General features: G+C 36.3%; 2 protein-coding genes and 1 long non-coding RNA gene across 3 annotated transcripts; all 3 read right to left on the bottom strand.

The window, feature by feature from the left end:
* On the bottom strand, positions 5,740-7,201 carry LOC108660852. Its single transcript, XR_001926547.1, has 3 exons — positions 7,161-7,201; positions 6,843-6,916; positions 5,740-5,988 (listed from the first exon to the last, which is right to left on the bottom strand). It is a non-coding gene; the product is annotated as an uncharacterized LOC108660852 (long non-coding RNA).
* Positions 15,515-18,011, bottom strand: LOC18609065 (pentatricopeptide repeat-containing protein At2g41080). The gene has a single exon (XM_007044037.2). It carries the CDS (start codon positions 17,890-17,892, stop codon positions 15,898-15,900), a length of 1,995 nt encoding a protein of 664 aa, XP_007044099.2. The 5' UTR covers positions 17,893-18,011; the 3' UTR covers positions 15,515-15,897.
* Positions 20,715-25,221, bottom strand: LOC18609064 (ATP-dependent zinc metalloprotease FTSH 2, chloroplastic). The gene is made up of 5 exons (XM_007044035.2): positions 25,004-25,221; positions 23,162-24,349; positions 22,772-23,085; positions 21,629-21,869; positions 20,715-21,209 (listed from the first exon to the last, which is right to left on the bottom strand). Exons 2-5 carry the CDS (start codon positions 24,347-24,349, stop codon positions 20,868-20,870), a joined length of 2,085 nt encoding a protein of 694 aa, XP_007044097.1. The 5' UTR covers positions 25,004-25,221; the 3' UTR covers positions 20,715-20,867.

Raw genomic sequence — 25,910 nt, 5'->3', positions numbered from 1 at the left:
GAGATCTCTCGAGGTGATATGGAGGGTTATCATCTTGAAGAAAATAGTGGGAGCAATCAATTTAAGATTTACTATCTCATTTGAATTGATTATAATACATGATCACTCATAAACATTTTTTAAATGTCTAGGTTGTTAGAATGAGAATACATATTACTTTGCGCAGCATACTTGATGTCATCATGAAATTCGGGCCACAATGTTTGGACTGGTATATCAAGTTGAGAAATGTTCTCAAATATCTATTTAAAATAGATGTCATTAAGGAAGATATCCTTGCCTTCTTGACAAGGTCAAAGAATGAGAAACTTGTAGAAGTTTCACCTTTGACCATGTATACGATTGAAGTAAATCTGTCTACTACTGATCCGTCATCATGGGTATTTGATAATGGATGTGGGTCACACTTATGTAATGACATAAAGGTGTTAGAAAAGAGTAGAAGATTAACGAAGGGAGAGGTGGTCCTAAGAGTAGGAAATGAAGCAAAGGTTGTTGCATCGACTGTGGGGACAGTTACCATACCTTTACCTTCTGGGTTGATCTCGGAATTAAGAGACTGTTACTATGTTCCTTCCATATCTCTAAATATCATATCTGTGTCATACTTGGCATTATATGATGATATGGAATTTTGCATTAAGGGCAACTGTTATTCTTTCTCGAAGGGAGAGATGCATTATGGTGCAAGGACACATTCAAACGGTCTCTATATTTTTGATCCTAAGAGACCCATACTCAATATAGAGGTCAAGAAAGCAAAGAAAGATGATCCAAAACTATCTTACATCTGGCACTGTAGGCTTAGACACATCAATGAGACTCGCTTAACCAGTTGCACAAACAAGGTTACATCGATCCATTTAATTATGAATCTTATGGAACATGTGAGTGTTGTCTCCTTGGTAAGATGACCAAGTCGCCTTTCACTAAAAAGAGTGAACGAGTTGGGATGTTACTAGGACTTGTACATTCGAATGTATGTGGTCCTATGAATACTAGTGCTAGAGGAGGATACTCCTACTTCATCACCTTCACAGATGACCATTCTCGCTATGGTTATGTATATTTGATGAAATATAAATCTGAATCCTTTGACAAGTTCAAAGAATACAGAGCGGAGGTTAAGAAACAAACTAGGAAGAGTATTCTCACTCTTAGATTTGATTGAAAAGGAGAATATCTTAGCCAAGAGTTTCAGGATTATCTGAAAGAGAATGGGATTCTCTCACAATGGACTCCTCTAGGGACTCCATAGCACCATGGGGTGTATGAGAGAAGGAATTGAACATTATTGGACATGATTCGATCCATGATGAGTCATGTAGATCTTCCTATATCTTTTTGGGGATATGCCCTAGAAAATATTGAACCAGGTTCTTACCAAATCAGTTGATGAGACACCATATGAGATATGGAGTGGGAAAAATGCCCAACTTATCTTATGCAAGGATTTGGGGATGTACTGCTTATGTGAAGCGTACAATGTCTGATAAGCTAAAAGCGAGATCAGAAAAATGTAAATTTATGGGATATCCTAAAGAAACACACAGATATTATTTCTATAATCCCATTGAGCAAAAGGTGTTTGTCTCAAGGCATGCCACTTTCCTTGAGAAAAAGTTCTTAAATGAAAGGGTTAGTGGAAGTAAAGTTGTAGTCGAAGAAGTTCAAGACCCACAAATTGACATCCCATTAGAACTTGAACCTAAGATTATGACATCTGATGTACAACCATAATCTCAAGAGGCACAACCACTCAACAGGTCTAGTAGAATACATCAAGCTCCAAAGAGATATGGATTTCTCTTGGAAAGGGACACATTGCCCATAAATGATTAGCCCACAACCTATGAGGAGGCGATGTTGGACATCGATTCTGAGAAATGGCTAGAAGCCATGAAATCTGAAATGGATGCCATGGATACCAACCAAGTATGGACTTTGGTGGATCCACCTGAAGGGATAAAACCCATTGGGTGCAAGTGGGTCTTTAAGAGAAAGATCGATGTAGATGGCAAGGTGCAAACCTTTAAAGCTAGACTGGTAGTAAAAGGTTACAAACAAAGACAAGGTATTGACTTTGAAGAAACCTTTTCACCAGTTGTTATGCTTAAATCCATTAGGATTTTGCTTGCGATTGCTGCATACCATGATTAGGAAATATGGCAAATGGATGTAAAAACTGCATTCCTTAATGGAAACTTACAACAGGAAGTGTACATGACACAACCTGAAGGTTTTATATCCAATGCTAATAAGGTGTGCAAGCATCAAAAGTCCATTTATGGACTTAAGCAAGCTTCTCGAAGTTGGAACATCCGTTTTAATGAAGTTGTAAAAGGGTTTGACTTCATCAAAAATGAGGATGAACCATGTGTCTATAAAAAGGTTAGTGGGAGTGCCATAATTTTCCTAGTGTTATATGTTGATGACATATTGCTCATAGGAAATGATATACCATTGCTGCAATCTACAAAGATTTGGCCGTCCAAACAATTCTCCATGAAGGATTTGAGAGAAGCAACTTACATTCTAGGAATAAGGATCTATAGAGATAGATCTAAAAGGTTGCTAGGTCTTTCCCAATCCACATACATACACAAAGTGCTAATGAGGTTTAGCATGATGGAGTCCAAGAAGGGACACTTGCCTATGTCGCAAGGCATTTATCTCTCCAAGGACATGTGTCTAAAGAATCAAGAAGAGAGAGATCGCATGGATAAGATCCCATATGCTTCAGCAATAAGATTTATCATGTATACGATGCTTTTCACTAAACCAGATGTATCTTACGCTCTGAGTGTCACGAGTAGATACCAAGCTAATCTTGGTGAAAGTCATTGGATAGCTATGAAAAACATCTTGAAGTACTTACGAAGAACTAAGGATGTATTTATGGTTTATGGAGGAGGTGAACTCCAAGTTAGGGGTTATACGGATGCAAGCTTTCAAACTGACAAAAATGATAGCAAGTCACAAAGTGGATATGTGTTTACACTCAATGAAGGTGCAGTGAATTGGAAAAGTTCCAAACAAGAGACGACAGCAGATTCTACAACCGAGGCAAAATACATATCTGCATTTGAGGCAACGAAAGAGGCAGCTTGATTAAAAAGTTCATTACTAAACTAGATGTGGTTCTTAGCATTGTTGATCCAATACCTTTGTATTGTGATAACAATGGGGCCATTGCACAAGCAAAGGAACCAAGGTCTCATTAGAAATCCAACAATGTATTGTTGCATTACCATGTGATCAAAGAGATCATTGGAAGAAAAGACATTTGCATAGAGCATATACCCACTAAGGATAATATTGCTGATCCTCTCACTAAACCACTGTCCCAGCAAAAGCATAATCGTCATGTTAAGAACATTGGTTTTAGATACATAGACCATTAACTTTAGTGCTAGTGGGAGATTGTTAGTATAAGCCCTACAAGCCAATCTGTGGTTGTATGGGAGTTACAACTTTTAGATATTCATGTATGACATTTTGTTATTCATAATAACATTGAGGTAGTTCTTTATCCATAAGTTTGTAATTTAATTACTTTTGGTACTTATGTAGATATAGCCCATGGAACTATATATGCCTTGCAAAGGAATTGTATTGGGATACAATTATGAGATCCTTATGTATTAAAGCATTGTTCCTAAAAGTTTCTGATCATTGTATTATTGAGACAGGGCATCAATAATGCTCAAAGATTGGCACATGTTATGTTCCTTACTTGTGAAGTAAGCAATCGTTCTCATAGGTTGAAGTATAGAGATACTTGGAACTAGCATGTGGGTGCTTGCCATGGGAGAGCGAGTTCACTGAACATGACTGGCCATGAGAAGTGCATTTGGTACCTCACTCAAGTGTTTATGTAATACTTCTCATGTGTCAGTTGTGTAACTACTCCTTAGACTTGAGACACCAGGTTGTCTTGTATGTGGAATACTATGCTTTGATTTCATCCTTATGGGTGCCTAACACAAGATGCCAAAATAGGATGCTTTTGGGTATAGCATGAAGCATGTGAAGGCAAATGAGTGGTCAAGATAGGAATCATCACCCCAAGTGATTCAAAGGGAAATATCTCATTAGTTCTTGGCTGATATTAGTTTAATCAAATTCTTAGCCAAGATGATTAGGAGATTATGAAATGAGTTTCATAAGTCTCCATAAAGCTAATGATCTAACTGCAAGAACAAATATGGAGATCAATAAGAGTAAGCACTGCACCAAGCTCTTATCATCTTCAGGACATATGATGAGGGAATGAATTACACTAAAAAACTGTACACTTGAAGGTTGTCAAAGAATCCTTTGACTCTCCTAACAATTGGGTGGCCATGATGCATTGCTAGATGCCAATCATGGTCTATGGAATTAAATTAGTTAATTTAAAATTGAATATGATTCATTTAAATTAATTAATTAATAATATTATGATTCAATTCCATTGCCAACATGTTAGGAACCTAATGGGTCACACAAAAAGGTTGCAATTTGGATTAAATTGAGAGTGTGATGATTTAAGTTAGACTTAATCAAATTCTAGATTTTAACTACTAAGGACCTAATTAAAAGAGTTTAATTAGGTATTGGTTAAATATTCTAATTGTTATAATATTAAGGACTTATTTTGCAAATTTCAATAAGTTAAACCTAGATATAAATATCACATTATAGCCACCTTTTTTTTTTTAAGGAGAAGGAAACAACAAAAAAAAAAGGATTTTCTCTTGAGTGTTGCCACTCTTGAAAAGTTTATTTTTTTATTTTGAAAAACTTCTCCTTTGATTCTTTGCTGGAAATCAATGAAGAAAAGAGGACAAATCGTTGTCCACTTGCTAGCACAAGCCCGTGGCATAAAGCTCTCTCTTTGAGAAGGATCCGTTGCAATCGTGTGTACATCATCGAAGGCCAAGCGATTGAGTGGCTGGGATTCTTTCACACCAAAGGTGTTCATGTTTTGTCACCAAAAGGAATCCATTTGATTACGATATCACTTGGAAAGGTACATTTTTTTTTTATTTTATGTGGTGCTTAACTTTGCATTAAACAACCAAGGTGATCCAAAGGTAGGAGACATGGTTTTTATTTTATTTCAATTTTTTTTATTCCATTACATTGATACTCTAATCATACAGTTCCTAGCGGAGACATCTTGTATGGCCTTTTTGTAAGTGGCTTGACTCTTGGGAGTAATTTTATCTTGTGATTGAAAACTCGTCAAGGTGGTAGGACCTTGGGTAGTTGTTTTGGCATCATATCCTGAAATTCTTTCAAAACCAGTTTCACTTCTTCGAGTATTGGTTTCATGTTATCTTTGCCTTTGTAGATAAGCATGGCCATGTAAGAGGGCTCACCTTTCTTGATCCCTTTCTTAAACTATATAATTGATATAATCCTTTTCCCACTCTTGGGTAGAATTGCGGTCGGTACCACACATGGTTGTTTTCCAAAAAATATTAGACAACTCGTAACAAGGAAAGGGATGGCTTCTACTTTCGTCATAAAATCCAAGCCCAAGATAAAATTAAAGTCATCTATAATGGCCACAGTTGTCACAACTCGATTTTTGAGCCGTGACCGGCGTATGGATTCAATGGACATTTTCCACTAAGCCCAAGCAAGCCTATTTATGTAATCCTGCTCATCATCCCATCAATTATTCTGAAAGTTACATCTCACAATTTTACCCTTCAAGTAGTTTACTAATAAACTATAGCAATCAAAACTGCATTTATTTTAACCCAAATTAATATTAACCATTGCCACTCATGATGATTGACCAATCAAAATATACATATATGGTCTAAGTCATGCATCTTAGTACTTTACATCACATGTACGTATTTACAAAAAAAAATGACTCTGGGCTTCCAGCGGAATGACCAAGGTGAAAGGACGGCTACTGAATGCCAACATACCTACCAAAAAGACAAAACTACGTGGACACCTCGACTTCGGTTCCAATTGCCTCCTAATCTGAAAACATGAAGTTGAAAATAGTGAGTGAACATAAGAAGGGAACAAGCAACGATAAGGAAAGTTGATAATCATGATGCACTTATTTGAAAATAATGCAACTTAGTTCAAGTTCTTATTAAAAATCCCTCCATTAAACCCCTAGTTATTAAATCATTTAATGATGAAGGAACCATATTCAGCATGAAATTGGAAAGAGAGGAAATTTCCAGCAATCATCCAAGCAAGGCAGTATAAACAGAATGTTACTCATTGCAATAAAATCAATTTACAAGTAAATGGGAAATTTTTAAGATTCATCATGCCATGAAATCACATATTATAATAATGATCTTTCTATTGCATAAACATCCAGTTAAGCATATATCAATTAGTATACCACCACATCTCATCCAGCTCATGTGCATCCCCCCACATCGCGCACATAGCCAGACATCCTATCTCACCCAGCTCGTGTGCATCCTCCTACATCGTGCACATAGCCAAAGTCATTGTGTGCATCCCCCCACATCGTGCACAGTTAATGCCATCGTGTACATCCCCCGACATCGTGCACACGGGCAGTATCACCATCCATCTCCCTCGCCACCATCATCATCAACAAGTGCATACTCAACCAATAAAACGGTTGCATTTGTCACACAATGGTACCATTTATGGCATAGTATATACATATATCAACATTATACAGAAACATATTGGTTCATCACACTATCCATTTCATAACATAAAAACATTTCATAAGGGCTTGTTCCCATGTGAGTTTTGAAGATAAAACCAATAAAATGCTTTAAAGGATTCAATTAAACATACATGTGTATATCCCAAAACCTTTTTAATGCAAGTTCACTCACCGATACTTATTGAACCTTTAATCAACTCTAACTTCCCTAGTGGTCCAAATGCAGCTGAGGGGCCTTGTTGAAACCTATCACGCACAAAAGCATCACAGCCAATCCAATTTACATTAATATCACTCCAAAAGCTATTTCCCAATTCAAGCTTCAATAGCTCTTCCTATTTACCTTCCAATTACCATTTGATTGGCTATTTCGTTTCTCTACTTTAGTAACACTAGAAATAGATAAACAGTTTTAGCAAATAACACAACTCATAACTCTAATTACTAGCCATCATCAACAACTTAAAACCAATCCTAATTCATCACTCACCTTGGAGGATTGTAATGAAATTTCTTCCCAATAGTCCTCAAGCTATCATGAAACCTCTCTTTCTCTCTCTACAAAGTTTAGCTGGTGAGAGAAAGTATTGCAGAAAGACTTTTAAGGGTTTGTTTAAGGTGAAGGAGTAAAAGAGTATGGAAAAACCTACAACTGGGTGTGTAAAGCACGAAAATTGAGGTTAGTTTGAGAAAGTGATGGAAGCTTGAGAGAAGCTTTCATGGAAGATGAGAGAAATGTGAGATGGCATGAGGAAAAAGAAGTTGCTGGGGAAATGTAGAAGCTGCTAGAAAAGATGAGATTTTTATATTTAAAGCTTATCCAATTTCTCATGCAATTAATAAAATGCCCTTAACAAGGCTACTTGTCTTATTCCTTTTCTTGTGCAATCTTTTTACTCTTTTCACACTGGGAAAAGGTCCAAAATCCTCTGAAAGAGGTCCTTTAAGTAGCCCTCAAAAGTCCTAGCTTCAAAACTCCCCTAAACTTGTTATTTGTGAAAATTATGGTGAGGGCCGCAGCTCTCAATTTTCAGTGCCACGGACTCAAATGTACTGTCTGAATCTGTTCTTTTAGCACAGTACTTCCATTTCGACAAAGATTTTGACCATGTTCCCTTTAAAACTGGGCAAAGTGGTAAACATCAAAGTTGTAGCCCTGCCTCTTAGCTTTCTAATGACTTAAAAATCATGTCATTTAAACTTTTGTAGTGGGATATATGCTTAAAAAACCGAAACATATGCAAATAGAGCAACAGCTCATTATGCACCTTTCTTCACCAATTGAAATTTTTTTTGAATCCTACTTCTATAATGACATAAAATAATTATAAGTAACGTAAAACTAGCATCATTAGATCAAATTAAACCTTTAAACATAAGTTTCACCTCGAGTTACATGACTATGAAGGTCGAGGTTTCACAACAGTCATGTTCACCTTCCCTTTCCCGAAGCCAACCTTAACCTTTAAGTCTTTGGAGTTTCCCATAATAGCTAAAACTGGCGACTTAACTGCTTTTATTTGTCCAAAGTCTTTCTCAACTTTAATACCACATTTCTTTACCTCTCCCATGGCGATGAAAGTGTTTAAGGCTCTAGTGTTGAGCATAGCTTTGGTTCTTTTCTCATTCAACAACATTTCTACATACATTAAACCTCGTTAGGGCTCTTTCTCCACCTTTCCTAATTGCATTTGTAAGGCACTTAGGAAACAAATGGAACCCATTTGTGTTGGCTCTCTCTCGGCTTCTTCGACTATGTTGTGAAGTGGTGGTGTCTCAATGTTGGCAATGCATATTGCACTAAAAACTGCTCAGTAAGGACAATCAACTACTCGATGTGGTTTTTTGCATAAGAAACACAATATTAAAAGTTGTGGCTTGAAGTTCCATGGTTTATTTATTCTCAGTTGGGGTGAGTCTCTAACAAGTGGTCTCCTATCGCCTCCCTCAATTGAGGGTCTGCTAACTCTCAAAAATTTTACCCCACTATTTAAGCTAAAGTTGTTGATCCTGAATAAAGGGTCTTCTCTTTTATTAGAGTTTTCACTATAATTAGTAAAGCGCTTGACAACCGCCATTGCCGAAGTCACATCTTGTACCTTTTGTCATTGTAACTCCGTCCTCACCCATGGTTTCAAACCTTCAAAGAAATAAAACAGTCTATATTTTTCAGTCATAACCCTGATATCTAGCATTAAAGTAAAGAAGTTCATTAAGAACTCCCGCACTGATCCCCATTTGTGACAACTCCTGCAACTTTCGTCGTGTCATATACTTAACATTCTTAGGGAAAAATTAGTTCTTCAATTCTTGCTTGAAGTCTGCCTAAGTGTCGATGCGGCACTTACCATCAATGAATTTTGAACGCCACTATAACTTCGTATCCTTAGTAAGATACATTGAAACCATCTTCACTCAGTCTTCCTCCGACTCTATTCGCACAGCTCAAAAATACAACTCCATATCAAAAAGGAAGTTTTCCAATTCTTTAGCATTTCTGGCCCCTTCGTATCACTTAGGCTTTGGCACTTTGGTCTTTTTACCTCAATCTCCTGAGTTTGCACTAGCATTACATGCAACAATAACCAAAAGATTCACTTGAGCCTTCATTTCTCTAATCTCACCTTGAAGAGTGCTCAATGTATCCCTGGTCTCAACACTCAGGGTATTAATCATCTCGAACATGTCCCGCTGGACTATCTTAATTTCATCTATTCGCTCGTACTGGACCATCAAAACTTTTACTACGGCCACCACGGACTCTAACTCATCAATCCTTTGATGGTCCTTTGGTGAACTCTGCGTGGTCACCATGTTTACTCTTAGCTCAACACATCTCACCCCGTGCTCTGATACCAACTATCATGAGCTACGCTCCTTCGCTTAAGTATGCGATAGTCCATGCGGTGCTTGAATGAATGCTTCCACGCAAGCTAGCCAATAACTTCTATATATCTTTACCAGTGAGGCAACCAAACAATCCATTAACTACTCAGCCCCTATAAAGAGTTTACGAGATTTTACAAATATTCTACCAATAGCCATTACAAGTCTTGAAATTAGGGCATTCCTTTCCTACAAGGTTTTTCCCCCTAAAGACTTAACAAGTATTTCTAGTGGTATCACCACAAGCCGTTACAATGTTTGAAAGGGGGACATTTCCCTCACAAATGCAAAAGACTTAATCCCTATACAACTTTAGCCTAGCATAGTCCGAGACAAGGTTGGCTTATGACATCTGACAAGACTTGATATGATGAATTGTGCATGTATGATATTAGGATGATCCTCGCACCTTTGAATTAGAGATGTTTGAATATGAAAGTCTTATGGTTATATAAGTCTAAATATATTTTGTATGTAAAATATTACACTATAATTAGACCGTCAATATGGGCCTGGCCCATTGGGTCGGCCCATTTTTCATTAAATATGGGGTGGGTTAGGTTGAAAAAATTTTAGCCCATATTTAAACTGGGCCTAAATGGGCTAGCCCGGTTGCTTAAGGGGCTGACCCGGGTTGGGGCGGGCCACAAAAAAAAAGAAAACCCTTATGGGGCACTGGGCCACAGGTTGTGGGTAAAGGGTAGGATCTGATCTGGGTTCTCCTAAGTCCTAACCACCTACTGCTGCCACCTAAGCCTAACACCAGCTCGAGTCCCGACCCTCTGCATCCAGCATCCGACCGGAGTCCTTCCTCTCATCCCATCTGGCGTCCTCCTTCCATCCGACATCCAACCATCTGGCATCCGCCATCTCTCCTTCTCACCTTTCGCGGTGTCGCCTGTTAGTTTCATTGCTCCCATCTAGCATCCAGCCATCACCCATTGGCCATCGGCATCGACGGCGCATCACCCAGGCCCAGCAACCCAAGTGAGTCACTTCACGGTTCTCGCCTTCTCACTTGTCGGATCGATTTAGATAATCTTTTCTTCCATCCGGCATCACTTGAGAGTATATAGTAGTTTTCATTTTCAATGAATTTGTTTAGTATCATTGTGATTTGAGTATATAGTAGTTGGGGTGATTTGAGTGGATCCAGATCTATGCTTGAAATAATGCCTGTTCTTTTGCCATTGTTTATTTATATAGTAGTTGTGATAGTGATTTGTGTTAGATCGATCCAGCATCCACGTTTCCCACATTTGTACTACTATTAGATTCGGTCTAAATCAAACTCAATTGAAGCACCCGTCCTCATTAATCAAAATTTTTATTGACTGTAGCTAGGAAAAAGGAGAGAGGTAGAAAACCATTATACTTATTTACCCGAGATGAGATTATGAATACAATTTGCAAGCCGTTTATGAAGTGAGTTAAGAATGGTAGCTGATGAAATTGAAAAGCAAAACTATGAAGTAAAAGTAAATTTGAATTCGAGTTGATGGGGGCTTAGAATTGGATTTGGTCGATCTAATGCATTGATTACTGCACGTTTCTCACGTATAGAAAATTCCAATTTATTTGGTCAGAATTCAATATCGACTTTAACATCGGACGACTAAATCATGTCTAGTCTAGGAGAGATGTTTTGGGACATGTAACTTTCCTTGTTTGAAAAATCAAATGGAATGCCCAACATATTGCAATGGAACCTTGCAATATATAATACTCATAAATGAATTCTCTATTTTATTGCTTGAAGTTGTTTGTAAATATTGTTTTAATCTGTAAATTTTATTGTCACAAAACAAGCTATAGGATTTATACACAGTCTTCTCTGATTTTTGAGGGTGAAGTGAAACCTTGGGGAAACTAGCCCTCGTATACTGGTAAATTTCTTTTTGCATACTATAAAAAACACAATGAGATTTTAGTTTTAAATGCTTATCTCTGCTTGCAATTCCTACAAATTATATTAGCTTTATAATTTTACTAGAGAATGAATAAAATTAAATCTACAAGATGAATATGATAGTTTATGTAAATTTGTAATAATTTTTATTCATATTTATGTTATGTGAAGGTAACGGTGATGGATCAATCAGTTGAAAATCGTATAAATGAGGATGATGATGTGAACATTTTGAATGAGGATGAAATTCCTTCTCAATCTCATATATTTGAATCTAAACAATTGAATAAGAGGGCCAAAAAAGAAACTTCAAATGTTTGGAATTATTTTACTAAAATAGGCAAAAAGCAAGATGGAGTAAAAAGGGCAACTTGTAACGGTTGTAAAACGGAGTATAAGGTTGGCCCTAAACCTGGTGGCTCTAATTATGGCACTTCACATTTGCGTCGTCACATTAACACTTGTAAATTCATTTCCTATTTTAATCCACATCAAATGCTAATGGATTATGAAGGGAAAGTAAAGGCTAGAAAGTTTGATCCTAAGATTTCACTTGACATGCTTGCTGAAGCCATAATTAAGCATGACTTGCCTTATACTTTTGTTGAATATGATAAGATTAAAGCTTGGGCTAAGTATGTAAATCCATATGTGGTGATGCCTTCTAGAAACACTATTGTATCTTATGTTCAAAGAATTCATTTGAGAGAGAAAGAGAAACTTAAACAAGCTATGGCCAAGATACCTAATAGAATTTGTTTGACTTCTGATGTATTGACAGCATCTACTTCTGAAGCCTATATTTGTTTGACTGCTCACTTTGTCAATGAAAATTGGAAGTTATGTATCAAGTTGCTCAACTTTTGTCGTGTGCCTCCTCTACATACTGGAGTTGAATTAGCTGCTACTGTATTTGATTGTTTGAAAAAATGGGGAATAGATAGAAAAGTTTTCTCTCTTACTTTAGATAATGCTTCTGCTAATGATAACATGCAAGGTATCTTGAAAGGTCATCTTCATTTGCAAAGTAGCTTGATTTGTGATGGTGAATTTTTTCATGTACATTTTTGTGCTCATATATTGAATTTGATTGTTCAAGAGGGGTTGAAAGCAGTCAATGAAGCATTGCTTAAAATTAGGGAGAGTGTGAAATATGTAAAGGCATCGGATGGGAGGATGAAAAAATTTCAAGAATGTGTTCAACACGTTGGTATTGATGCAGGTGTTGGGTTGCGTTTGGATGTGTCAACTAGATGGAATTCAACATATTTGATGCTTGAAAGTGCAATCGAATATCGAAAGGCTTTTGGTAGCCTCCAATTTGTTGATAGAACTTATAAATATAATCCATCTGATGAGAAATGGGGGAGAGCAATGATAATTTGTGAATTCTTGGAGCCCTTTTATGATACCACAAATTTGATATCCAGTTCATCTTATCCAACTTCCAATTTATATTTCATGCAAGTTTGGAAAATTGAATCAATTTTAAATGAAAATTTGTATAATGAAGATGAGCTTATCAAGGATATGTGTCAAAGGATAAAAATGAAATTTGATAAGTATTGGAAAGATTATAGTGTAGTGCTTGCATTTGGAGCTGTTCTTGACCCGAGCATGAAGCTTGATTTCTTAAAATTTTGCTATTCTAAGATTGATGCTTCTACTTGTGATGAAAAGTTAGAAAATGTGAAGACAAAGTTGTACAAGCTCTTTGAACAATATGCAAGCAACACTTGTGCATCAAGTACATCTTCTCGTTCAACGAGTAATTTGCCTAAGCAAGCTGGAGGAGGAACTAAACCGAAAGGATCGAAGATTTTTAGTGTAAGTTTGTGTATTTCCTTCATCTTATTACATGAGAATTTATGTTACTTTATTTATGTTATGATAATTATTTTTTTTTTTGTCTATATATTTAAAAATTGTAGGAATTCAAGATGTTTCAAAATGAAACAATTTCAATTGCTGGAAAGTCTGAGTTGGATGTTTATTTAGATGAGGCAAAGCTTGATTATGAGGTGTTTGAAGATTTGGATGTGCTTAATTATTGGAAGGATAATGCTAAGCGCTTTCCTGATCTTTCTATTATGGCACGAGATGTATTGAGCATTCTGATTACTACGGTAGCATCAGAGTCTGCTTTTAGTGTTAGTGGTCATGTTCTCACCAAGTTTAGAAGTTCCCTCCACCATGAAAATGTTCAAATGCTTGTTTGCACAAAAAATTGGTTGCATGGCTTTTCTTTAGCTGCCGATGGTAATGTTTATTTTATATATTTCAATGTCTTTAATCTTTATTTGTTAAATTAATAATTTTAGTTAAAATCGAAACTCACTATATCTTTTTTTTCCATGATAATGAATATTAGATGATGATGCTTTAGAGTTGGAGACATCATTGCTGTCCAAACAAGACTCAAATGTTTTGATTGAGGATAAAGATTGAAAAAAACATAAATTTGTCTTGAAGTTTATATATATTTGATTATGTACTTATGTAGTTATGTTAATGGAATTGTAGTTTATTTAATTGTGTTAAACATTGAATTTTTATTTATATTTGATGTAGTGTATTTGCTTATTTATGTTTGGTGTAAATTATTTGTTTCTAACATATTTTTATTCTTCAATTTATGTATTAAATTATTGCACAATTTTATTAATAAAAAGTTAAAAAAAATTTAGAAAATATCGGCTGGCCCAATCCGACCCTTGGGCTAGCAAGGGCTGGGCTAGGCTAGGGATTTGTCAACCCATATAAAATATGGGCTAGCCCAGCCCAGTCCATATTTTTTCAGCCCACAAGGGCCAGGGCCAGGCTGGGCTGGGCCAACCCATATTGACAGGTCTAACTATAATAGCATCCCCTCACTGAGTATTAGATGACTCACCTCTCTGTTATACAATGTACAGATAAGAAAAGCTATGGGGTTACGGGGCAAGTGTTGTCAATTGGGCAGACACATAATTGGCATTCAGTAGGTCTTGCTTGGGCCTAACGGATTATGCTCGTTTGGATCCATCCGTCAGTTATGATTCCTCTAGAAATGGGATGTGACATTCTTGATGGGATGTTTGTGTACCTCTCTATTGGCCTTAACGGCTTAAGGAATTCTTATGGCCCTTGTGGCCTCCAGTCTTGACTTTCTTAGGCCTAGGTCCATCTGCACAACTCTCTAGGTCTTTAAGCTCCAATCTTTGAGCACAATTTATTGCTTTAAAATAACTAGTGAACTCATGCGACGTTACAATCTTAAATAGTGCGCATATCAATCCATGGATCCGTGTGGAATTATTGGCAAAATTTAAAAGTGTTAGTATATTTTACCCTTTTGCTTAAACATGATTATCTGATCGGATATCAGATTCATAGCAAAATGAAATTCCATGACAAATTAGTACAGTATATATCTTTCCATTCCTTGAAAAAACTTCAACCTATAATTCTTTTATAGTAGATATTAGGTCACCAACAATCAATCAAACATTCAATGAAATAGATCACATCATGTAGTGCAAAGAATTAATTGCTTACCTGTGCATCAAACAAATCTAATTACCTTTTGATGGCACTTACCCAATTGTTTATTCTTTTAACTTACTTAAACTTGTTAGAAAGCAATTGTTAAAGCAAGAAACCGGAAAAAGTGATCTTTTCCGAGCCCGAACCAAGAATAAGAATTGAAGTCAACTACATTATGAAGAGCATTCTTCCATGCCTAGTCATAAATATTTCTGCACATCATGAGCATGAGTTTTGATTGCAACAAAACGCCATTGGAGAAGTATATTATCCTTAAATTGTTTTGTCTTGTATGTATGTGTGTATATACATCTATATGTATGTATGTGTATGTAGGCATGTGTGCATGTATGTGTGCAACCAAAATATAGAGAATAAACTTAGACAAGGCACTTCCAACAAGCTTTCTTAAGGGTAATAGTTTCCCAGATAAGATGTAAATGGACTCATGGAAACATTATCCCCAGGATACAATGACTCGGAAAAGGGAATCAAAGACTGCACTTCTGAGATTCACTTGAACATACTTAAACCAATTCAGAAAATTGTATGCAACATGAAGAACGATAAGAGTTTTGGAATGATTGATTACAATGTTATGTCTTGAAGGCTACTAGGGAGTATTTACAAGCCTTTGCTTTAGACACCCATTCACGAAGGAATCTCTCTCTCTCTCTCTCTCTTTCTCTCTCTAAAGTTACGCAACCTTTAAAAATTAAAAGCCAGTTTCAACAATTCAAGAAATACAAATTTGTTCCCGATTAATCAATTACCTTCCAAAGTTGATTGATTAACTCATATTCTCATAAATTATTTGCTCAAATTAATCGATTACTGATTAACTAATTTGCTTCCAGAGACCTGCGACCACCTTATATAGTACTAATATTAAATAGGAGAACCCCTCTTACCAATAATCTGAGCAAGAACATTTCCCATTTTTGAAATGATGAAATCTACTTGCATCTCGTACAATAATTTCTCTGTTTTTGATCTCTGATATGATCTTAATAGCAACATGGCAATCACTGCAGACCCGCAAGTTCTTCATCACCCTTATTGGAGCACCAGCAGGAGTATTCTTTAGAGCGAAAGCAATAGCCATCTTCTCGCTATGGTGAGTCAAGTTGTATTCTTTTTCCTCATTAGCCATGTCATGCAGAACAGACCCAGTGTCAGGCACATAACCGTGCAACTTCATCTCTGCAGTTAGCTCTTTCAAATATATGTCAATCTCCTCCGATTGTGGATGCGATTTATCACCCATGGAAAACTGATGAACTTGATTCTTGATTTCCAACCAACTTATACCGGGCTCTTTCTTCACTCCCTTATCTCTCATGGCTTTTCTTACCTCAGAAACATCCTGCCACCTTTCTGCAGAGGCATGAATGTTTGAAAGGAGTACATAGGATGCTGAATCCTGAGGATCAAGCTTAAGCACTTCTTCAGCTATTCTTCTTGCCATGTCTGCATTCTTGTGGATCTTACATGCAGATAACAAAGTTTTCCATATGATAGCATCGGCTTTCATAGGAATTGATCTTACCATAGCCTCGGCTTCATCCAAACCGCCAAAGCGACCGAGTAAGTCAACAACGCATGTATAGTGCTCTAGCCTAGGCTTTACTCCATACTTCTCTGTCATCAAGTTAAAGAACTCGAGTCCTTTATCTTTAAACCCACAGTGACTGCAAGCATAAAGCAAGCTCAAGAAAGTGACATCATTTGGCCCCAATTCTTCCTGCTCAATCTGCTCAAACAACTCAACAGCTTCCACTCCTCGTCCATGAAACCCATATGCAGCAATCATTGAGCTCCATACCACAAGATCTGCTTCTTCACATTCCAAGAAAATTTTAATAGAATCTCCCAAGCAACCACACCTTGAATACATGCTAATTAATGAACTTATCACACCAACAACAGAACTAGCACCAGTTTTAACCACATCAGCATGAATCTGCTGGCCTTGTCCTAATGTTGCCAACTCTGAACATGAACTAATCACGCTAACAAATGTAATCTTATCAGGTCTAACACCAGCCATTTTCATCATACAATAAAGATTTAACACACTCTCAGAGTAGCCATTGTGAGCGTTTCCTGCAATGAGAGTGTTCCAAGCAACCACATTCTGAATCGGCAATGATTTCATTACCCTTTCCCCTTCCCCCAGACGTCCACTCTTCATATACATATGAGCCAAAGAATTCCCAACGACCAAATGAAACTCAAACCCGCATTTCATCACATAACAATGAACTTGCCTCCCTTCAAGCAAAGCTTTCAGACCAGCACACCCTCTAAGAACAGTAGAAAGAGTGAAGTCATCAGGCATGAACCCCAAAAAATGCATTTCTTTGAACAAACGAAGGCCTTCCTCATTAAACTCGAACTCGATAAACCCTCCGACCATCGCATTCCACGTGGCAAGATTTCTAAGAGGCATTTCACCAAACAACTTTCTGGCACCTTCCAGGTCACCAACTTGGACATGTCCATTGATCAAAATGTTACAAGACATGATATTCTTCCTAAGCATAACACCATACAAGGAAACAGCTGTCCGTAAGTTTCCGAATTTGGAGTACATGTTTAGTAAGTGATTTGATATAAACCTGTCCTTTGAAGACCCAGATGTGATAACTAAAGAATGAAGCTGTTTTCCAAGAGAAAGCGAGTTTTGGGGTATGCAAGATTGGATGAGGTGGGAAAAGAGGGATGGGTCTGCCCATATTTGAGGATGGAACCTATCAAAGGCTTGTTTAGTGAGTCCTTTGGAGCAGAGATGGGTGAGTTCTGAGGTGAAGTTAGAAGCAGATTCACAGGCAGCAATTGCCGACAGAAAACGGGAGGAAGAAGAGAAACTTAAGAAACTGCCAGGACAATACCAACCCATACAATTTCTGACTCTTACTTTAATCACCACCCAAATACCCCGACCGGTTATATATTAAAGTCTAATTTTTCAAGGGAATCCATATATCTAACCGGGCTTCCTCTTAAAACAAGGATATTACACCCAACGTTGAATTCAACGTTTTTTTCTTTTTAATTTCATAGGTGAATTTTTGTGTATTAATGAATTTTAGACATAAAAAATATAGTTGATTAGTATTGAGATATTTGAGATCTAAACACATTTTATATGTAAAAGAAAATTTATAAGTTATATGTAACAAAAAATATTTTACTATAAAATACCAAATTTTGTAGCTCCCAAGACAAATACCAAAGTTTTTTAATTCAATAATTATTATAAACTTTTTAAAAAATACCAAATTTTAAAACTCCAAAACAAAATATAAATTCCAATATAAAACCAAAACATTAATATTCACCCAACACTTATTTACTATAAAAATAAACATACAAATTACATTTATAAAAACCAAGAATCAACGGGTCCATAACAACTAAACTTCAAAAAATCTATCAATATTGTAAATTTTTAAATTCAAAAATCATCATCAAACTTTAAGAAAATATCCAATATATATATATATATATATATATATATAATCAATACAAATTCAAATTTTAATATAAAAACTAAAAGATTAGTACCCACCTCTCAATCTACTATGAAAATGACATAAAGGGAAAGAAGTGAAATTAAATTGAAGACAAGTTAATTAAAAATGAAAAAAAAAATTCTGAGCATTAAACATGGGAGAAAAATCAAATTTACAACTATCAGAGCATGAAAAAACATATTTACCAATAACCGAAACTCGACGAGCATGGCAAAAGAAACCTTATAAAGAGAAATTATCCTCTCAATGCAATCGAATCACTTCCTCTACAAGTCATTTCACTCTCCAAACAATGTTATCCTTTCCTCTTTTAAGTCATTTTCCTCTCTAAGCAATCCGATATCCTTTCTTCAATAAAAGAATTTAATCTTAGTTTTTTTTTTTTTGTTAAATATGAGTGAGGCAGCGCATTTCCAACAAGTCCATCTCCTCTTACGATACTTGTGGTGTTGGTATATGCCCTTAAACCAATTGGATTGATCAAGAAATATATATATTGTCATTTAATGCATAGTTAATCACATAACTATATGTGATAGAGGTTTTCTTTCATATTAGTGTCATAATAAGGAGTTATTAAATACTTATTGGATGAAGTCTATGAAACATAAAAGCCTTATAAGAGAATTGTAAAGCTGTTACAATTATGAGATCACTACGCATCAAAACTATATTCTTAAAATTGTTCCTAGTCATTATATTGTCAAGACAAGGCATTGACAATGCTCAAAGACTAGTACATGTTAAGCTTTCTTACTTATAAAGTAAGCAATCGATCTCATAGATTGAAGTATATGAGATACTTGAGGATAATGTGTAGGTGCTTCTTAAAGAATAAGTTCATTGAACATGACCCGCTATGAGAACTCCATTTGGTATTTCACTCAAGTGTCTATGAAAAATGTTCTCATGTGATAGTCATACAACTAGTCCTTGGACTTGAGACACTAGGGCATCTTATATGAGGAATGACATATTTTGATTTCACCCCTACGGGTCTGGAGGTGACCAGATGCCTAAACAGGGTGTTTTTGAGTATGCCATGAAGCATGCGAAAATGAATGAGTGGTCGAGAAAAGATTCACCACCCTCAGTGATATGAGGAGATGTATCTCACTTGTTCTCAATTCTTGATTAACTTGTATAAAGTCTTTGGCCAAAGCATGATGTATTTGAGGAAAGTTAGTTTTCTAAATTCATAAGGTTAGTAATGAATTATGAGAACTAATATGAAATGTTATAATTAGACATTAAGCCATGCTCATATCTTAGATCTTTGATGAAAGGACCGTATTGCATTGAGAGGCTTATCACTGAAGAGCTTTGTCAAATTTTTTAATTGACTTTCTAACATTTTGATGGTCATGATGTATTACTAAATGCTGCTCATGATCTATAAATATAAATTAATTATCAAATTGATATTTGATTATGATTTATATTTATTGCCAACATGTTAGAAGCCCAATGAGTCACACACATTAAGTGACATGATTAGGATTAAATAAGGATAATTAATTAAGTTGGATTTAATTAAAAGAGACCAAAATAAAGTAAAAAATTAATTAAGTTCTCAGAGACTTAATTAAATTAAAATACAACTGTTATATTTAGAATTACAACTTAATTTGGCTATATAAATATGTTATATTAGCAAACTAAAAACTCTAAGCCTCAAAAACCACTTCTCAGCTATTTCATAAAATAAGAAAAGAAAAATAATTTTCTTTATTTAACAAAAATAAGATTCGGCAAGAAATTTTGATCTTTTTGTTTTAGAAACAAAATTTGCTAATACAAGTAAAATCTTATTTTTGAAAATGTCTTATTCAGTCACTGTATGGATTACTGTTAGAAGCCAAACACTTGAGTGGCTGAAGATTTGACAAATCTTAAAAGTGAAGAAGCAAAAATTTTGATTTAATTGACTCTTGATTACGATATCTATAACAATGTATGTAACTCTTAAACTTATGAGTGTTTATAATTAATTTAAAAATTACATAAAAAATACATTGATACTGTAAGATTCGACCGTTTCTCTTATTTAATATTAGTTTATTATTTCATTGCATTATAATTTTAATTTATTGATTATTTTTATTTTTAAGCATGAAATCGAATCCCAACATGGGGCCGGTAAAAGAGCAAGACAGCATGGTTCATGGCCAAAAGTGTTAAAAAATGCCAAATTTACGCCATTTATAGAGGCTAAAAAACTATACCACTTTCTCATTCTTTAATTCAAATTATTGTACATTCCTAATTACACATACATTTCTACGATTCAGGGTGTAGGATAAAGAGAGAACTACGTGTACAACTTGTTATGCTCTGCTTAAACAGAGACCGGAGAGGGTACTGAAGGAGGGGCCCGATTCTCAGATGGGATTTCGACAAACTCTGAAAGGATTGCCCTGAATTCATCCCCGGTCATTGTTTCCTTCTCAAGAAGGACTTCTACGATCTTGTCAATTGCCTCACGGTTGCTCCTTATATGACTCAATGCAATTTCATAAGCTCTGTCCGATAACCTCTTGACAGCAGCATCGATATCTTCAGCCAGTTTTTCTGACATTGAATTCCTTGCCATCATTCTCATGATGACATCCGCACTTTGGGCTGATGAGTCCATAAGGGACCATGGGCCAATTTCAGACATTCCAAAAGTCACCACCATCTGCAGAGAGATGAATTCACAATGTCAGCAAACTACATTGGCAAGGAATGTACGCAATACGATTTTAATCGCAAGACAATTTTAACTGGGGAGATTAAGCATATATGTTTCCCCCAACCGAATGAAATGGCTGCCAGAGAGGGCCACACAGGATATAAAAATATGCAGGTAATCCAACAAAAGCTGCCTAAACTATAAGCTTGACACAAGCACCAACCACTAAGCCACTGGCTCAGTGATGATTGAGCATTGTTCTTATAAATAACAGAATACACTATCTTAAGAAAATTTAGACATGCAGTTATCTAGTCAGCAAGCTGAATTTCTAATAAGAATCCGTAAGAGGCACTGAACTATGAGTGAATTTGACGGATGTTAGAAATTCTGCTTGAAGTGGATAATCATGAATGTCAAATCACCTGTTTAGCCAAACCAGTAATCTGCTGCAAATCACCAACTGCACCTGTTGTCACCTCAGGCTCACCAAAGATGACTTCCTCTGCAGCCCTGCCACCGAGTCCACCAACAATTCTTGCAAAGAGTTGTTGCTTGGAGATTAAGGTGGGGTCATCTGAAGGAATGAACCAGGTAAGACCACGGGCCTGGCCACGTGGAATCAGGGTGACCTTTTGAACAGGATCATGACCTGGTGTCAAAGTTCTGTGACATGAAGAAGACATCGCAATCTATAAGTTTCTCAAATATTCATACTACACTAGAGCACATATTATTAACAGATAATATTAACAAGCATGCATAATGAGAGCAGAAAAAAGTCACTGGAGGGTAGATGATGGACAAACAGTGAGGATCAGAAAAGCACTAGCAAGCAGAAAAACATGGGCAATGTTCATATATAATAAAAAAATATTATTACCAACAAACTTGACAACAATTAAATCATTGGAAATTTGGGAATATAACTAGCACCAACCATAATCACGACACCAATTTCAGTTTCCTGAATATCTCAGATAGGCAATTAATGGTCTAGGAGCACCGCAGGATTTCATTATTGTCCCACCAAAAACATCATAGGGCCCGAAACTTAAATGTTCACAATCAAATGGTCATGCCTTTTAACCCAATAACATAATAATGCTTTCAGTAATATTAGTCCTAAGCATGATAACAACCCAACTATGAACAGGAGAGTTTTACACAGAAGTCAAACTACACACTCTGGCATCCAAATCATGTGACAATGTAAAAGTTACACAAGTTCAAAAGATCATAGTACTTTGTGTGATTTTAGAATGTTTTCCCATTTTTGTGACAAAACATGATCTATGTTTCTTTATTTACAAATGAAAATTTTCAATAGACTATTAAAACAATTTCTCTGCATTATTATATTGTGTACAGTTGCACTAGGCCCCACATACCTCTGATGAGAATCTTACATGATAAGGTCCATTAGTTATAAAACAGACTATAGTACCAAAGAAAATGAAATTTAATCTTAGAAGGAACAAGGCTTTGGAAATCCAATGCTTCAACATAGAAAAAGATTTAGAAATAGAAACACCAAAAGAAAATTAAGAAGCTCTTATCTCACTCACCCACAAATGGCATGGCCAACCTCATGGTATGCAACCAAGCTTTTGCTCTTCCCATCTGTCATAACCGTTCCTTCCATTCCGGCCACAATCCTATCTATTGAATCATCAATCTCTTTAGATGAAATCGCAGTCTTGCCACGTCGGCCAGCCAATATAGCAGCCTCATTTAACAGATTTGCAAGATCTGCTCCACTAAAACCAGGTGTTCTCATGGCTATAACATCAAGTGATACATCAGCATCAAACTTCTTATTGCTGCCATGAACCTTTAGTATCTCTGTTCTTCCTCTGATATCTGGAACATCAACAGTTACCTGCAATAACGCATCATGTTGAGTATGTCTTTGTCTAGATTATAAGACTGATAACAACACGATTATCTATTCTCACCTGTCTATCAAACCGTCCTGGCCTCAACAAGGCAGAATCAAGAATATCTGCCCGGTTAGTTGCTGCTATTACAATGATACCTGTGTTACCCTCAAAACCATCCATTTCAGTCAAAAGCTGGTTAAGAGTCTGCTCCCTTTCATCGTTCCCACCACCAATACCAGTTCCTCTTTGCCGTCCAACAGCATCAATTTCATCCACAAAGACAATACAGGGGGCATTCTCCTTGGCCTTCTTGAAGAGATCACGAACTCGAGAGGCGCCAACACCAACAAACATTTCAACAAACTCAGAACCTGAAATGGAGAAGAATGGCACACCAGCTTCACCAGCAATTGCCTTGGCCAGAAGAGTCTTTCCAGTTCCAGGAGGGCCAACAAGAAGAACACCTTTAGGGATGCGAGCCCCAACTGCAGTAAATCTCTCTGGCTTCTTTAGGAACTCCACAACCTCCATGAAATCCTGCTTTGCTTCATCAACTCCAGCAACATCATCAAACGTCACACCAGTGTTAGGTTCCATCTGAAACTTTGCTTTTGATTGACCGAAGGCAAGAGGAAAGCCAGGCCCACCAGGACCACCCATTCCTCCAGATGATCTCCTTGAAAGAAGGAACAACCCTCCAATCAAGATGAGGGGGAATGCCAGATTGCCAATCAAGTTAAATAACAGAGAACCAGAGTCTTCTTGAGCATTATGGGCAGCAAAGTCAATGTTCTTCTCCCTAAACTTCTGAAGAAGCTCCTGGCTGAGTCCTGGTAACTGCACACGAACTCGTTGAACACGGTTTCCCAATTCAGGAGAGACAGCCTCCACAATAGCTATCGTTCCATTTTCAAACGAATCCACTTTTTTAACCCTATCCTTGTCCAAATACTCCAAGAACCTAGAATAGGACATTCTTGAGGAAGAAACTCCTTGCTCATCAGCATATGCTCTACCACTTCCTAATAAAGCAGGAACTCCGATTCCCCCACTTCCAAGCAGCAACTTTAAGAACCCTCTTCTTCCTTCATGCTGTTTCTGTTCTAAAGATGCCTTTACAAGGACAGCTTTTGATGTCCTACCCAATGATGTGAGGCCGGAGGTAAAGAAAATATTCCGACCACTGAATTCTTTGCTCAACTTTGGCTTTGTTGTGTGAGTAGACAGACCATGCCCTAGCAGGCATGCTGGTGATGCTGCCATCTACACAGCAAAAGAAAAGAACATGCAATGGCAGTGTGAATAAGTGAACATAACTAATAATTTAAGGCAGTTGGAACAAAAGCACTTGTATCCACAAAAAGGAAAAATGTCATTACGTTAACTATTCAAGTCCACAAGTGTCTATGAAAGCATAGGTTCAATATGAGCAAAATAAAGGGAAAAAACAAATATATTGTTATCTTCTGAAAATTGAACAGGCTCAGTTCAACTATCCAGAGGATAAGCTAAAGAAAACAACACTGATATGTGTTTGGAATGTATTTGTACCATCATATAAGTCACCTTTCTTTCAACTCATTATCAACCTTGTGGCCAGCAAATTCACGTAACAACCAGAAAAAGAAAAGAAAATGGGGCTTTCTTCCCAAAACTTGAATCATAGAAAACCCATTTGATTGACTTGTCACTCAGCCAGCTTTTCACAAAGAAAATGTAATTCAGAAAACGAGTTACAGTCATAGCAACAAAGTAAAAGATAGACGCACCAAGTCAATCACTAAAAATACTCATTCAGAATATTGTACTAACTATTATATCAAAAAAAGTCTCAAGATAATGCATCCTAATTCTCAATCAAACACTACATTTTTCTCAGAAATTGAGTACAATCAAGCACACAAAGCAGAAAATTACCTTCGACGTAGAGGCTTTGGATGAATATTAGAGGAAAAGTGAGAAACAAAATGAGATGACTAAAGGCAAGCTCTGGGCCGCTGTGGCGAAGAGAAATGGGCAAAGCCAGGAACAGGAATTGGTAAATGCTGAGCTCCGAGGGGGGGAAGTTTTAGAGAGAATGGATGTGGTTTGGGAAGAGTATACGTGGCGTTTTTGGTATGGCTCCGTGTCTCAATTTGGTTTCCTTTTTTTTCTTGTGTTTCTTGCACTGCTTAATCGGCTGTGATGGGAGATATTTTTTTGCTGTTTTGTGAGGACTGGCCCAGATTTTCTTATGCGTGTGAAACTCTGAATTTTATCACATCCTGGGCTGCTGCAAGTTGCGAGCCATCAGTTTGCTTGCGCTGACGAAATTAAGTTTCCTCTGTGTCTTTTTAGGCCTTTCAGCTTCGTTAATTTATTATTTGTTCTTTTTTAAAAGAATTTCAATGGCTGCAAATTTATTAAAAAAACATTAAAATGCTTCTCAACTTTTCGTTCAAAATTTGAGCTTAATTAAGAACTATTTTTAATGTTTTCATATTTGGTTTATTATTTCACCAAAAATCCACATTTAAATTTATTTATTTCTATTTGTATAACTTTCTCAGGTTTTTTATATAGATTTATACTTGATGTGTTAATAATGAATAAAAACTATGCACTGTCAACTCACGAAATACTATTACCTCATTAATGAAGTAAAACTAAAATTCTCTAAACGCTTAAACTTAAATATTAAAAAGTTGTTAATAATTAGATAAATAAAAAAATCTCCTTTTTTCTCTCTCCAACTCTTTCACAACCTTTGATTATTGTCTTTTTTTTCTTTTTATCTCTCTTTCACTTCATGTTCTCCCCTTCTTCTTCTATTAAAATTAAAAAT

Source organism: Theobroma cacao, chromosome 2, assembly GCF_000208745.1.
Source record: "Theobroma cacao cultivar B97-61/B2 chromosome 2, Criollo_cocoa_genome_V2, whole genome shotgun sequence".
Lineage (NCBI taxonomy): Eukaryota > Viridiplantae > Streptophyta > Magnoliopsida > Malvales > Malvaceae > Theobroma > Theobroma cacao.
Note: the sequence above shows the minus strand (reverse complement) of the source record. Positions and strands in the feature narration are given on the sequence as shown.

What these genes read in the sequence shown, in the direction of transcription:
- LOC18609065 (XM_007044037.2), bottom strand. Translation starts at nt 17,892, where the DNA reads ATGGGTTGGTATTGTCCTGGCAGTTTCTTAAGTTTCTCTTCTTCCTCC.
- LOC18609064 (XM_007044035.2), bottom strand. Translation starts at nt 24,349, where the DNA reads ATGGCAGCATCACCAGCATGCCTGCTAGGGCATGGTCTGTCTACTCAC. An exon ending in CAGGACGGTTTGATAGACAG is followed by an intron (nt 23,086 to 23,161) that starts GTGAGAATAGAT and finishes GCGTTATTGCAG; the next exon opens with GTAACTGTTGATGTTCCAGA. An exon ending in GTTGGCCATGCCATTTGTGG is followed by an intron (nt 21,870 to 22,771) that starts GTGAGTGAGATA and finishes TTCATGTCACAG; the next exon opens with AACTTTGACACCAGGTCATG.